Below are 14,130 nucleotides of genomic sequence, written 5' to 3'. Positions count from 1 at the left end.
TGGTTGGCTGTTTGAATAATACTGCTGTGAACAATTCTTCTACATGTCTTTTGACAATGTATGCACTATATATGCATTTCTTTTGGGTATATACATAGGGGTGGAATTGCTACTCTTTTATTAAGTGCATGTCCACTTTTAGTAGATATTTCCAAATAGTTTTCCAAAGTGGTTGTACCAGTGTACACTGCTATCAGCAGTGTCTGGATGTATCAGTTCCTCCACTTTCTTGCCAACATCTGGTGTTAATCTGTTTTTCATTTTATCCCTTTAGAAACAATTTTAAACCTTTATTTTCTAGCTTTTAACATATTTACTTCTTTGTCACTAAAGACTATCTCATCCATCCTTTACACATTTTCTGGTACATCTCACTATTTTCTGGTACTTCTCTGCTCAAACTGTAACCTCCATTTATTGTTCCACTAACTTGTATGAAAGAAACTAAAAAATTCTTTTTCCTGTTACCGGTTTCTCTCCTATACTTTCAAACCTCTGAAAAATGACTTTTACTTTTATATAGTCAAGATTAATGACATATTTTACTCTACAACTATACATAAGAATTCCTTGTTTTATCTATAGATCTGTTTTAGAATCTGAAAAGCAGTATTAAAAGTTTACTTTTAATGACCATATAAATTATGAATGCCCTGCACCCAAATTCAGCAGGAACATATTCTATCAGAACAAAGCTGAGTTTACTCACTTATAATAAGGGAGACTGCACACCTCGGGGAACCGTGAGTCAACTCAGTAACCGTGTCCTACCAAGAAGTTAGAGGGTTTGGGCTTATGTTAGGTGATTTGGGGTAGGGTTCAAGGAAGTCTCCTTCCTTCCTTTCTTTTTTAAAAAATTCCCTCTCTTCACTACACTATATCCTCAAGTGGTTCCTAAGAGAGGGTGCACAAAAATAAACTTTGTGTATATGCATGCCTGAAAACACATTTAGTTTTCTCTTCCACTTCACTGATGTCTTATATATTGCTTACGTCATTCAATGTCTTACACTCTAACAATCCATGCCTTTTCATATCTAGAATTATTTCATGTCTAATATTATTTCCTTAATAGTTGTATGTCTAAGTTTAGCTTTTTTTCTGAGACTTGTACTTACTGGATATTGAACATTTTTAATTGTTTCTCTATGTCTCTTATATTTCTCCTTTATTTTACATATTTGTTTACATACTTGATTTTTTCCTCTCCATCCTCACTTAAAGTTAGTCCCTCACTTTGAGTATTTTTATTGAATTTTTAATTTTAGTGGCATATTTAAGTCCCTAAGAGTTTTCTTATTATCTGATTGTGTCTCTTCCATAATTGTATTTAGGAATTTCACATTTCACTATTTTCTGAATTATCTGTTTCCTGCAGGTTCCATTTTCCCTTTTGTGTTTCTTTGCTGTGTGTATTTTTCATACATCCAGTGAGCAATTATCTGTTTATGTGTAAGAAAGAGAAACTGAGTAGCTAGTGTATGGCAGCTGCTGACTTGTTAAGTCTTCTCTGCTTTTGTGTGACAGGGTGGTCTGCACTCAAGTTTCTGTCTTGAATGGAAATTCTGACAGGGTGCTCCATGTGAGGCAGTGCAGAGCCAGGTTTATAAAATATAACTAAGGTGCACTGTGATGAATGGGCAGAGAACTCTTCTCAGGATGTGGCCCTGCAAGTGTCAGGATAAAAAGGTTTTATGCTGGTATTACAAAATCTCCACTAAATATCCTAGTGTTCTCCAAGAAAATTCCTTTTATTTTTTTAGAAATGGGCCCTCATGTTTTTCAAGGGAGGCCTGGAAGGGAAACAATAATTATTAAACTTACATGTTGCATGTAATGTATTATTATTTTTTCACACTTTCTATGCACTTGGCTGTTTCCTAAATTCTTTACACATATTCCATTTAATCTTCAAAATAATGGAATAATTGGTATCCCAGTTTTAGAGATGAACAAAGTGGACATACAGAGTTAAAGTAATTTGTCCAAGGTCACCTAGCTAGTAAATGGTGGAATCAGGATTTGAGTCCAATCAGCCTGACCCCAAAGACATTGCTTTTTGTTTTTACTTTTTTCTATTGTGAAATCTATTAAACATTTCGAAAAGTGTATATAATGCATACATGCAATCTGAAATAAAAATAATAAAACATTCATCACCTAGCTTAAGAATTAGAACTATGCCAAAACCTTGGAAATCCCTGTTTGCCTCCATCCTCATTAAAATCAACCGCTATCCTGAATTTTTATTACTTATTTGTTATTCTTTATAGTTGTACAGATATGCATATATCCCTAAATAATACAGTTTAATTTTGTCTGTCTTTGAAATTTATATAAATGGATCCATGTGGTATGGATCATCTGTGGGCTTACTTTTTTGGTCATTATGGTATTGAATTCATCCATGTTAATGCCCTTCATTCATTTAAACTGCTTTATGGTTTTCCATTATGTAAATACACCTTTACTTTTAAATTTATTTTATTGTTGATCGACTTTTGGGTTGCTCCAAGAGTTTTGTTACCATGAACAATACCGCTATAAGCATTCTTGAATATATCTCCTCATGCACTTTGACAAGAGTATCTTTTGCATATAGGCATATCTTGGAAGGTACTACCTGGGTCATACCAAGAACTATAAAGACATCAAAATGAATAAAACAGACAATTAAAAGATGCCAACACAAAGATGAAATAGATGTTGGAAATATCTGACAATGATTTTTAAATTGAATTTTAAAAATTGCTTCAATGAGCAATTATAAACATGCTTGAAACAAAGAAAAATATTCTCAGAAAAGAAATGTAAAGTTGTAGCAAACAGAAGATATAAAGAAATACAAATGGAAATTTTAGAAATTAAAAGTACAATCATTGATATGAAAAACTCAGTGGATGAACTCAACAACTGGGAAACAAAGTATTAGTGAACTAGAAGATAGCACAATAGCAACTATCCAATCTGAACAGACTGTAAAAAATTAACAAAGCCTCAGGGATCTGTTGGACAGTAACAAGCGGTCTAACATTTGTGTCACTGGAATCCCAGAAGGAGAGGAGACGACTTCCCAAATTTGGCAAAAGATACAGATCAAGAGAATCAAGAAGCCAAACAAATCAAAACTACACCAAAAAAAAAATGACACTGAAAGACATCATCAAATTTCTGAAAACTAAAGAGAAAGAAAGAAATCTTAAAAGCCATGAGAGATAAATGACACATTACCCATAAGATAACAATCTGAATGAGAGTAGATGTCTCATCAGAAAGGATGAAGGTCAGAAGAAAATGGCATAATTACAGAAGGAAAATTTGACCAAAAAATTACAATAGAATGAATGAGACTAATAAAAATGACCAATTCTACCCATACAAAAATGAAGTAGAATCCTAAAATGCTTACTTATGACAGATACTTAATTGCTCCTAGTCCCTCTTAAATAATTTAACTTGATTAGATTACTTCTATCATAAATATTTCTTGGCCTCAATTTTCCTAATAGCCTAATTGTTCCCTTTACCGTGCAGATGTGATCATAAAATAAAGTATTTTGTTCATGCCATTTTATTTGTCATAATTTAGCAAAGTGATTGTTTGACACTGGTCTTGCTAACCAATTTTTGTTTTGTATAGTTTGTTGATGGGACAATTAAACAGTGTACTTCTTGGATTCAGAAATTACGTTGTTCCTCAGAAATAAATTGCACTGCTGATGAATAAACGTTGATTAAGGAAAGTTTATATTACCTGAGGGAATGATTCGTAAATGTCTTAGTATGCATCAGAATCACAAGGGAAAAGACTGAAGTGTGCATTTTTGTTAGCACCCACCGCCAGAAAATTTGATTCAAGATCTGAAGGGGAGCCCATGAACTGACTTTGAAAAAACCCCCAAGACTCCCAGGTAAATCTTTAGGTATGTGGTTCACACACTACAGTTTGAGGGATACTGACTTGTCTTAAAAATCTCAGATTTGGGAATGTGGAACTGACCTGCTGCACTTCAATAAGTTACTAATTTGAACACATGGTGGCAGTGCAGGCTAAGAGAGTGAATAAAAGCCCCGCAGACTGTGTGGACTCCATTTCACTGAGAAACTCAACAAAAAATACAGAACACGCTTACAGCTAGAGCTAAGAGAGAAGTGCTCAGGAAGGCAGTAGCTGCCAGACAAGTTATAAGAACAAAATTGATATTCTACAGAAGGCAATTTGGAAGGTGAACTGTGCACCTGGTGATTGGGATTGGAGACGGATTACTCCCCAGGAACGAGACATAACAATGGAGGTGGAACGAGACATAACAAAGGAGATGGAACAAACAAAAATACATCATAAGAAAAGGCAAGTGATGATTTTCATCATTTTGATGCTTTTATGGGAGGCAGGTTCAGAATCGATTCAGTATTCTGTACTGGAGGAGACTGAAAGTGGCACATTTGTGGCCAACCTGACAAAGGACCTGGGACTCAGAATGGGAGAGCTGGCTGTCCGGGGTGCCCGAGTTGTTTTTAAGGGGAATAGACAGTATTTGCAGTTTGACCCACTGACCTATGATTTACTGCTAAATGAGAAGCTGGATCGGGAGGAGCTGTGCGGCTCCACTGAGCCCTGCGTGCTACCTTTCCAAGTGTTACTGGAAAATCCCTTGCAGTTTTTTCAGGCTGCCTTAGAGATTAGAGATATAAATGACCACGCCCCAGAGTTCCCCGCCAGAGAAATGTTACTTAAAATATCAGAAATTACTACACCAGGAAAGATATTTCCCTTGAAAATGGCACAGGATTTAGACGCTGGTAGCAATAGCCTTCAAAGCTACATAATCAGCTCTAATCCTCACTTTCACGTTCTCACTCGAAACCGCAAAGACGGCAGGAAGTCCCCGGAGATGGTGCTGGACAAAGCGTTGGATCGCGAGGAGCAGCCTGAGCTCCGGCTAACCCTCACGGCGCTGGATGGCGGGTCTCCGCCCCGGTCTGGGACCACAGAGATTCATATCCTGGTCTTGGACATCAATGATAACGCTCCCGAGTTTGCTCAGGAATTCTATGAGGCTCAAGTCTCTGAAAATAGCACCCTGGGTTCTCTAGTTATCACCCTCTCAGCGACAGATTTAGATTCAGGATCCTTTGGGGAGGTATTTTATGCCCTATTTCAAGTCGATGACGTTAACCAACCCTTCGAAATAAACCCAAATACAGGAGAAATTCGACTGAGAAAGACACTAGATTTTGAGGAAATTCAGTCATATCATGTGGATGTTGAGGCGACAGATGGTGGGGGACTATCAGGAAAATGTTCCTTAGTCATCAAGGTCCTAGATGTGAATGACAACGCTCCAGAAGTGACTGTGTCCTCACTAATCAGCCCCATCCCTGAAAACCTGCCAGAGATCATAGTAGCAGTTTTCAGCGTATCAGACGCAGATTCTGGACATAACCAACAGGTTATCTGTTCTATAGACGACAATCTCCCCTTTCTTCTAAGACCGTCCGTTGAGAATTTCTACACCTTGGTAACAAAAGGAGCGCTGGACAGAGAGAGCAGAGCCGAATACAACATCACCATCACTGTCACAGACATGGGGACTCCCAGACTGAAAACTCAGCACAACATAACGGTGCTGGTGTCCGACGTCAACGACAACGCCCCCGCCTTCACCCAGGCCTCCTACACCCTGCGGGTCCGCGAGAACAACAGCCCCGCGCTGCACATCGGCACCGTCAGCGCCACAGACACAGACGCAGGCGCCAACGCCCAGGTCACCTACTCGCTGCTGCCGCCCGCCGACCCGCACGTGCCCCTGGCCTCCCTCGTGTCCATCAACGCCGACAACGGCCACCTGTTCGCCCTGCGGTCCCTGGACTACGAGGCCCTGCGCGCCTTCGAGTTCCGCGTGGGCGCCGCCGACCGCGGCTCGCCGCCGCTGAGCAGCCAGGCGCTGGTGCGCGTGCTCGTGGAGGACGACAACGACAACGCGCCCTTCGTGCTGTACCCGCTGCAGAACACCTCGGCGCCCTGCACCGAGCTGCTGCCCAGGGCGGCCGAGCCGGGCTACCTGGTGACCAAGGTGGTGGCGGTGGACGGCGACGCGGGCCAGAACGCCTGGCTGTCGTACCAGCTGCTCAAGGCCACGGAGCCCGGGCTGTTCGGCGTGTGGGCGCACAACGGCGAGGTGCGCACGGCCAGGCCGCTGAGCGAGCGCGACGCGGCCAGGCACAGGCTGCTGGTGCTGGTCAAGGACAACGGCCAGCCGCCGCTGTCGGCCAGCGTCACGCTGCACGTGCTGCTGGTGGACGGCTTCTCGCAGCCCCACCTGCCGCCCCCGGAAGCGGAAGCGGAGGCGGCGGCCGCGGCGCCGGCCGACGCGCTCACCGTCTACCTGGTGGTGGCCTTGGCGTCCGTGTCGTCGCTCTTCCTCTTCTCGGTGCTGGTGTTCGTGGCGGTGCGGCTGTGCGGGCGGGGCGGGGCGGCGCGGGCGGGTCGCTGCTCGGTGCCCGAGGGCCCCTTCCCGGGCCACCTGGTGGACGTCAGCGGCACCGGGACCCTGTCCCACAGCTACCAGTACGAGGTGTGTCTCAGGGGAGGTACTGGGACGAGCGAGTTCAAGTTTCTGAAGCCGATTCTCCCCAACTTCTGTCCCCAGGCAACTGGGAAAGAAATGGAAGAAAACTCCACCGTTCGGAATAGTTTCCTATTCAGTTAAGTATAAGATTATTCTATTAAGCACTACTTAATAAGTTTGGAAATCTCTTTTAATTTAAAGCTACATGTTATTAATGCATATTATTGACAGTCCGTTTCTTGATATCTTACTTGTCTTCCATAGGGTGAAATTTTTAAAAAATCAGATATTGGACATACACAGTATTTTCACTATATTATCCTTAGTAGCGTTAAAAATTATTCTTACTCAAATATATTTGAAAATCTGAATAAAAAGTAAATTTTAGTTGCATAATTTAAAGTCTGAAATTCAATAATCTATTAATAATTTTACAAAAATTATATTCCAAATTCCTTAACATTGTATTTCTAAAGAGTGAGTTATAATTATTGCTATATAGGGAAAATCTTTAAAATGTATTTGATATTATTTAATCTTCCATCATTAGTTTCATTTTGAGATAACTTGTACAGTGTTAAAAAATAAACACTAAAGATGGCTAAATGCTAAAATAGCCATTCATATTTATATGTATTTCAGCATACCATAATAGTCAATCCATATTTTCTATGAATAGACTTTAGGAAAGTGTTAACACAGTAAATTACAGTTTGTGAGCTTGACCTGCTTGACCTTGATGATCTGTTGTTTTCTTTTTATCCCAAATTCCTAATTTATCCCTCTCTCCCCCCTTTCCCTTAAGTTTGTTTTTTATGTATGTGAGTCTGTTTTTGTCTTGTAAATAAGTTCACTTGTGTCATTTCTTTAGATACAAGTGATATTATATATTTGTCTTTAACTTACTTCACTTGTATGATCATCTCTAGGTCCATTCATTATGATGGCCTTTTAGAAACAACAGCAAGTCAATTATAAATGCTCAATAAATATTTGCTAAATGTTATTAATATTCCAATAGTGAATTTAAAAATAACTTTTAAGGAATAAGTAATGCTAATATTCTCTCTACAATATACTATCCTTGCCAATAAGTGAAAGTATTAAATATTACTCTTTACTTCCTTCTAAACATAAAACTCTCATTCACTCTAAGCTATTACAGAATATAAAGTGCTTGAGGGTACATTTTTATCTCCTTGTCTTTGTCTAATAATTTGAAAGTTGAAAGATATTTTTACTAAAATCCAAGTTACATTTTCCAGTATAGTTTCTCAAGCTTCTATATGTGTGATACCTACCAAGACTTAAGTAAGTTACTAGTAGCAGGTTACTGGATAATGTCATGTTTTCCCTTCCAGTGCTGCGTATGCACCATTTATCTTTATTAACCACAAAATAATTTACTTTCACAATTTAACCCATATTTGGTCTTATTTGTGTTGGTTATATTTGTAGTATTTTACAAAAATTTCTCTTTTCAAGTTCCCATTAAAGTCAGGCAATGTATACTGGAGTGACAATTGAGTGAATTTTTTTATCCTGAATGTAAATGGAACTGGGCTTAACTAAATTATATTTAGCCGTGTTTCATGTCCAAACAAGTGAACTGTCATGGTTCTTTTTTCATGGATGATTACCAATTAGTTCAATGAGTGTAGGGAACACTTTCTGTTTTGTATTCCCAGATATTTACTCTCTCCTCCTCTATTCTTCTTTGGGGGAACTGCTTCTTCCTGCTATTCTTACTGCAAACACATGGCTTTAGTTGGTGCAGTGGATTTTTTCAATAACTCTATATGCATAGTCCTACAGGGTGTATACTGGGATAGGCTCTGTCCGATGCTGACAGGTCAAAATCCTTCCCTAGAAAGTGTATCTTTGACTTCATTGACTTTATTGCCTTCTTCGTGTTAGCAGCAAGACATTACCTGAATTCAGAACTTACTGATATTTAATAAAACAAATGGCCATTTCCTCTCAACTTTACTGGACTATGCACACAATGAATTTATGAAGGAAAAAAACTTCCCAAAGGTTATGTATCCCAGAGACTGAAAAGAAATCACATTTTCTCAGAAGTTACAGGCACACTGCAATTTGGGAGTAGAAACTGGATTTTAAAAATTTATAACATTTTCTAATACAACAGAACAAATCAGTATTTTTGTAATAGAATGTAAGCTCCTGAGAACAAGAATTTGTGATTAATTTACTGTTTTATTCTGAGAAGCTAGAAAAATTCCTGCACAGAGACATACTTATTAAGCAAATAAATAAATTTGTCCTGAGTCCAGTTTTATCTACTGAACTTGTACATTTATACGGAAGGTGAATATAGATAAATAGGTATTACTTTGATCTCACAACTATTGTAAGCTACCTTAACAAGACTGCATCATAGGTGAGGGGGAAAGAAGTTTATTACACTGCATTACCCAAAAGGTGTTCAAAACAGTTTAGCTATTACATTATGCTTTGAAATGAAAACTACACGAAGTTGTAACGCAGAACGCTTGGTGGCGCTGCAGGCTAAGAGAGTGAAAAAGTCTGCAGATTCCTAGACTGCACAAAAGCCGATCAGTTTCTAGCAGCTCATAAGGAAATAACACTGCGAGGGGTAGAAGGTTTCAGAGAGGCAGCTATCCGCCTGTCAGTCAAGGTTAAGAAGAACTAAGTCAAGATTATTAAAGCAAGATAGCGGAGTTGGCTGCAAAGCAATTATTTTGTGATTAAACACTGCATCTTTTGGACTTGGACGAATGATGGGGATGCCAGTACCCAAAGCGACACAGAAAAGGCAAGTGACCACCATTATTATTCTATTACTATTGTGGGATGTGGGTGGTGTGATCATTAAATATTCCGTTCTAGAAGAGAGGGACAGCGGCTCATTTGTGGCCAATCTAGCAAAAGATGTCGGGTTGGGCTTAGGGGAACTGGCCGCGCGGGGCGCCCGGATTCTTTCCAAAGGGAATAAACAGTATTTGGAGCTCGAGCAGAAGAGTGGGAACGTGTTCCTAAAAGAAAAATTGGACCGGGAAGAGTTGTGCGGTGACACAGATCCCTGTATAGTGCATTTCCAGGTGTTACTGAAAAACCCAGTGCAGTTTATTCAAGGTGAATTACAGCTCCAAGACATAAATGACCATGCCCCAGAATTCTTGGAAAATGAAATCGTCCTGAAAATCTCAGAAAGCAGCCAGCCAGGGACTGCATTTCCTTTGAAAATAGCTCAAGATTTAGATGTGGGAAGTAACACAGTTCAGAACTACACAATTAGCACCAACTTCCATTTCCACCTTTTCACTCGAAATCATAGCGATAGCAGGAAATACCCAGAGCTGGTGCTGGACAAAGAACTGGACCGTGAGGAGCAGCCAGAGCTCAGGTTAACCCTCACGGCGCTGGATGGTGGGTCACCGCCCAAGACTGGGACTTCCCAGGTTCTCATCCTGGTCCTGGACATAAATGACAATGCTCCTGAATTTGCTCGGCAGCTCTATGAGGTGCAGGTCCCAGAGAACAGCCTTATAGGCTCCCTGGTCATCACTGTCTCTGCTAGAGATTTGGATGCTGGGACCTACGGAGAGCTCTCCTACTCATTTTTCCAATCCTCAAATCAAGTCATTCAGGCCTTTGAACTAAATACAGTTACGGGGGATATTCGATTAAAAAAACAGTTGGATTTTGAGGAAATTCGATCTTACCATATGGAAATTGAAGCCTCAGATGGTGGCGGTCTTTCAGGAAAATGCACCGTAGCTATAGAAGTGACGGATGTAAACGACAACGCCCCTGAATTGACCGTGTCATTACTCATCAGTGATATCCCAGAAAACACCCCTGACACTGTGGTAGCTATTTTCGGAATTTCAGATCCAGATGCTGGGGACAATGGCAAAATGATGTGCTCCATCCAAGAACATCTCCCCTTCCTTCTGAAACTTACTGTAGAAAATTTCTACACTTTGGTAACAGAAGGACCTCTGGACAGAGAGAGCAAAGCACAGTACAACATTACAATCACCGTCACTGACATGGGGACTCCCAGACTGAAAACCCAGCACAACATAACGGTACTAGTGTCCGACGTCAACGACAACGCCCCCGCCTTCACCCAGGCCTCCTACACCCTGCGGGTCCGCGAGAACAACAGCCCCGCCCTGCACATCGGCACCGTCAGCGCCACAGACACAGACGCAGGCGCCAACGCCCAGGTCACCTACTCGCTGCTGCCGCCCGCCGACCCGCACGTGCCCCTGGCCTCCCTCGTGTCCATCAACGCCGACAACGGCCACCTGTTCGCCCTGCGGTCCCTGGACTACGAGGCCCTGCGCGCCTTCGAGTTCCGCGTGGGCGCCGCCGACCGCGGCTCGCCGCCGCTGAGCAGCCAGGCGCTGGTGCGCGTGCTCGTGGAGGACGACAACGACAACGCGCCCTTCGTGCTGTACCCGCTGCAGAACACCTCGGCGCCCTGCACCGAGCTGCTGCCCAGGGCGGCCGAGCCGGGCTACCTGGTGACCAAGGTGGTGGCGGTGGACGGCGACGCGGGCCAGAACGCCTGGCTGTCGTACCAGCTGCTCAAGGCCACGGAGCCCGGGCTGTTCGGCGTGTGGGCGCACAACGGCGAGGTGCGCACGGCCAGGCCGCTGAGCGAGCGCGACGCGGCCAGGCACAGGCTGCTGGTGCTGGTCAAGGACAACGGCCAGCCGCCGCTGTCGGCCAGCGTCACGCTGCACGTGCTGCTGGTGGACGGCTTCTCGCAGCCCCACCTGCCGCCCCCGGAAGCGGAAGCGGAGGCGGCGGCCGCGGCGCCGGCCGACGCGCTCACCGTCTACCTGGTGGTGGCCTTGGCGTCCGTGTCGTCGCTCTTCCTCTTCTCGGTGCTGGTGTTCGTGGCGGTGCGGCTGTGCGGGCGGGGCGGGGCGGCGCGGGCGGGTCGCTGCTCGGTGCCCGAGGGCCCCTTCCCGGGCCACCTGGTGGACGTCAGCGGCACCGGGACCCTGTCCCACAGCTACCAGTACCAGGTGTGTCTGAGCGGAGGTACTGGGACGAGCGAATAAAGTTTCTCAAACCTGTTGTCCCCAGCTTCCTGAGTGAAGGGACTGGTACAGACTCCGAGGAAAACTCTAACTTTGGAAATCATTTTGAGTTCAATTAGGAATCTCACCTGAAACAAGTGATAAATGGTAATATTCACTAATGTATTCATTTCCAACCCTTTTAGTCACATAAACAGCTTACATACTCATACATCTGTAAGTATTTTCATATTTATAGTTATTTTAACCTAAAGTATTTGAAGTACTTTACAAATCTCTAGGTGCTTTATTGTTGCTTCTTTTTGAAAAAAAAAAAGCCCTTCACATTTTGCATGTAAGATGAGACATTTAGCAAATGGCGTTTCTCAGGTTTTGTGAGGTCAGATTTTTGGAAGTCATAAATGCTGTGAGGTTCCTGATATTTGAAGCTTGTTCGTTGATATCTTGTTATTATTAGAACTGTTTTACGATTATCATCACCATGTCTTAACTATTGTAAATGATGGCTTTTAGTTTTAAAAATAATTTTCACTTATGCAAAAAATTCTGTGCCCCTTTAAATTGTTGGACTTCTGTAGTTTTGTTTCAAAAACACCGCTGTCTTTCCTCAAATGAACTAATATTTTATCTGGATGTTTTCTTAGTATTTTCTTTCAAAATTGTTATCACTTAAGTAGACCATCTACTATAATTTTAAAGCATTTAATCCCAGTTAAACAAAAAATGTTGGTAAAGTTATGATTTCCTTTTCACAATAAATGGTTTCTGGTATGCAAATAATGATTCTCATTTTTTAAAAATAATGTATATTAATTAATTTAATTAAAAATTTAAAAAAATAATGCAGGATTCAAACATATTCAGTAAGAACAAAAATGAAAGCAAATCAATATGATTCTCCCACTAAGAGATAACTATCAGTAAGTCAACATCATTCTAAAATATTTCTATGATGCTTATAATAGGTAGATGGAAATAATTTTATAAAATGGATCTATACTAAATGGCTATCTTTATGATTAAAAATACCAGATTTTACTTGAATATAATAAAAACAAAATAATATGAAACTATAGAATTTGCTGATACTTAAATAATCCCTGTAAGGTTAATAAACAAGAGTATGATGAATACTGAGATATTAGCATCAGTTAACTACCTGCTTAAAAATGAGGGAATAAATATTCTTACACTTCTTCCCTCCTTTCCTCACTTTACTTTATACTTTTGTTATAGTTACCATATCATTGTTTATAACACTTACAATGTATTTTAAAAGGATAGTCTTCATAATTGTTGAGACATTTTATGTTTTAAATACTTGTCATACAATGCTACAGTTTTTTCAAGCTTATTCAAGTCTGATTATTCAGAAGTAACTTTTGAACCTTTTAATTTTTTTCTATGGTATTTGCTTCCATAATTCTAAACAATATGCTTATAAAATACATTTTCTCAAATTTAAGTTTTAGATATTATCCATTTACTTCTAAGGGTCACACACACACACACACACAAACTTGCACATTTCTTCTACCCCATTCTCTCTCATACCAGTATCATAATTCTGTTCAGTATTGAAATAATTATGAGCATTGTGAATATCACTTAGACCTCAACTTCAAGTTGTTTCTTTCCTTTACTCTTAATAATTGCCTCATTTTCCACTTTACTTACTGTTCTATGTACGTATTTTTAAGTTATCCCCATATTATCTAAAGTCTAAAGCTCCTCATTGTATTATTAAACCCATTTAGAAAAACTCTCTCAGTTCCACTATTTTTTCTGGGAGCCATCCTGGAGCCACCCAGACTCCTGCTCAGTTGTACAGTATTTGCTCTTTAGATCTACTCCACAGCTGGCAGTTTGGGACTTGCTATATACTCTTTATGCTGGGAATTTCTTTTCTCTTTCTCCGTGTTTGATTTCATTTTCTGCATTTTATGTCTTCCTCTTTATTGGTTTACTCCCCTAAGTTCCTTAAGTGTTTGGTGATAAATTTATTGAGAACTTGAACATATGAAAATTGTGTGTGTGTGTGTTTTCTTATGAAGGTACTAGGGACTGAACCCAGGACCTCATGCATGCAAAGCATGTGCTCTACCACTGAGCTATACCTACCCCCTCCCCTGAACATCTGAAAATTTTGGATGCCACAAAATCAACTGTTGATTTGATTTTGTTGGATGTGGAAGTACGGATGAGGAATTATTTGCTTCTAGTATTCTGAAGGCATTCCTTCTTGTCTTCTAATCTCCAATGTTGAGATGTTCAACATTCTGACTACCCATTCTCTTCAGAGACTTATTTTCTTTGTAGATCCCAGGTTCTCAATGGAGGGCAATACTGCCAGCAGGCAACATTTGGTAATGTCTGGAAACATTTTTGATTGTCACAGTTGGAGGAGATGGTGCTACTGGCATCTAGTGGTGTGCCAGGGATGCTGCTAGATGTTCTTACAACACACAAGACAGCACCCTCCACCCAACCACAAAAAATGACCTGGCCCCAAA

At 41.1% G+C, this 14,130-nt stretch overlaps 2 protein-coding genes and 1 non-coding gene across 3 annotated transcripts; 2 read left to right on the top strand and 1 right to left on the bottom strand.

Annotated features, from left to right (window-relative positions):
* The first annotated feature begins 4,113 nt into the window (after positions 1 to 4,113).
* Positions 4,114 to 7,578, top strand: PCDHB6 (protocadherin beta 6). The gene has a single exon (XM_031671028.2). It carries the CDS (start codon positions 4,290 to 4,292, stop codon positions 6,711 to 6,713), a length of 2,424 nt encoding a protein of 807 aa, XP_031526888.2. The 5' UTR covers positions 4,114 to 4,289; the 3' UTR covers positions 6,714 to 7,578.
* Positions 7,579 to 9,065: 1,487 nt separating this feature from the next.
* LOC140691914 (protocadherin beta-17-like) lies at positions 9,066 to 12,250 on the top strand. Its single transcript, XM_072956383.1, is given in 2 exon segments — positions 9,066 to 11,633; positions 11,636 to 12,250. Coding segments are annotated over 2 exon segments (2,400 nt in total). The 5' UTR covers positions 9,066 to 9,334; the 3' UTR covers positions 11,737 to 12,250.
* A 1,416-nt stretch (positions 12,251 to 13,666) lies between these two features.
* Positions 13,667 to 13,738, bottom strand: TRNAA-UGC (transfer RNA alanine (anticodon UGC)). The gene has a single exon. It is a non-coding gene; the product is annotated as a tRNA-Ala (tRNA).
* Positions 13,739 to 14,130: the final 392 nt, after the last annotated feature.

The sequence above is a fragment of the Vicugna pacos genome, chromosome 3 (genome assembly GCF_048564905.1).
Source record: "Vicugna pacos chromosome 3, VicPac4, whole genome shotgun sequence".
NCBI lineage: Eukaryota > Metazoa > Chordata > Mammalia > Artiodactyla > Camelidae > Vicugna > Vicugna pacos.
Note: the sequence above shows the minus strand (reverse complement) of the source record. Positions and strands in the feature narration are given on the sequence as shown.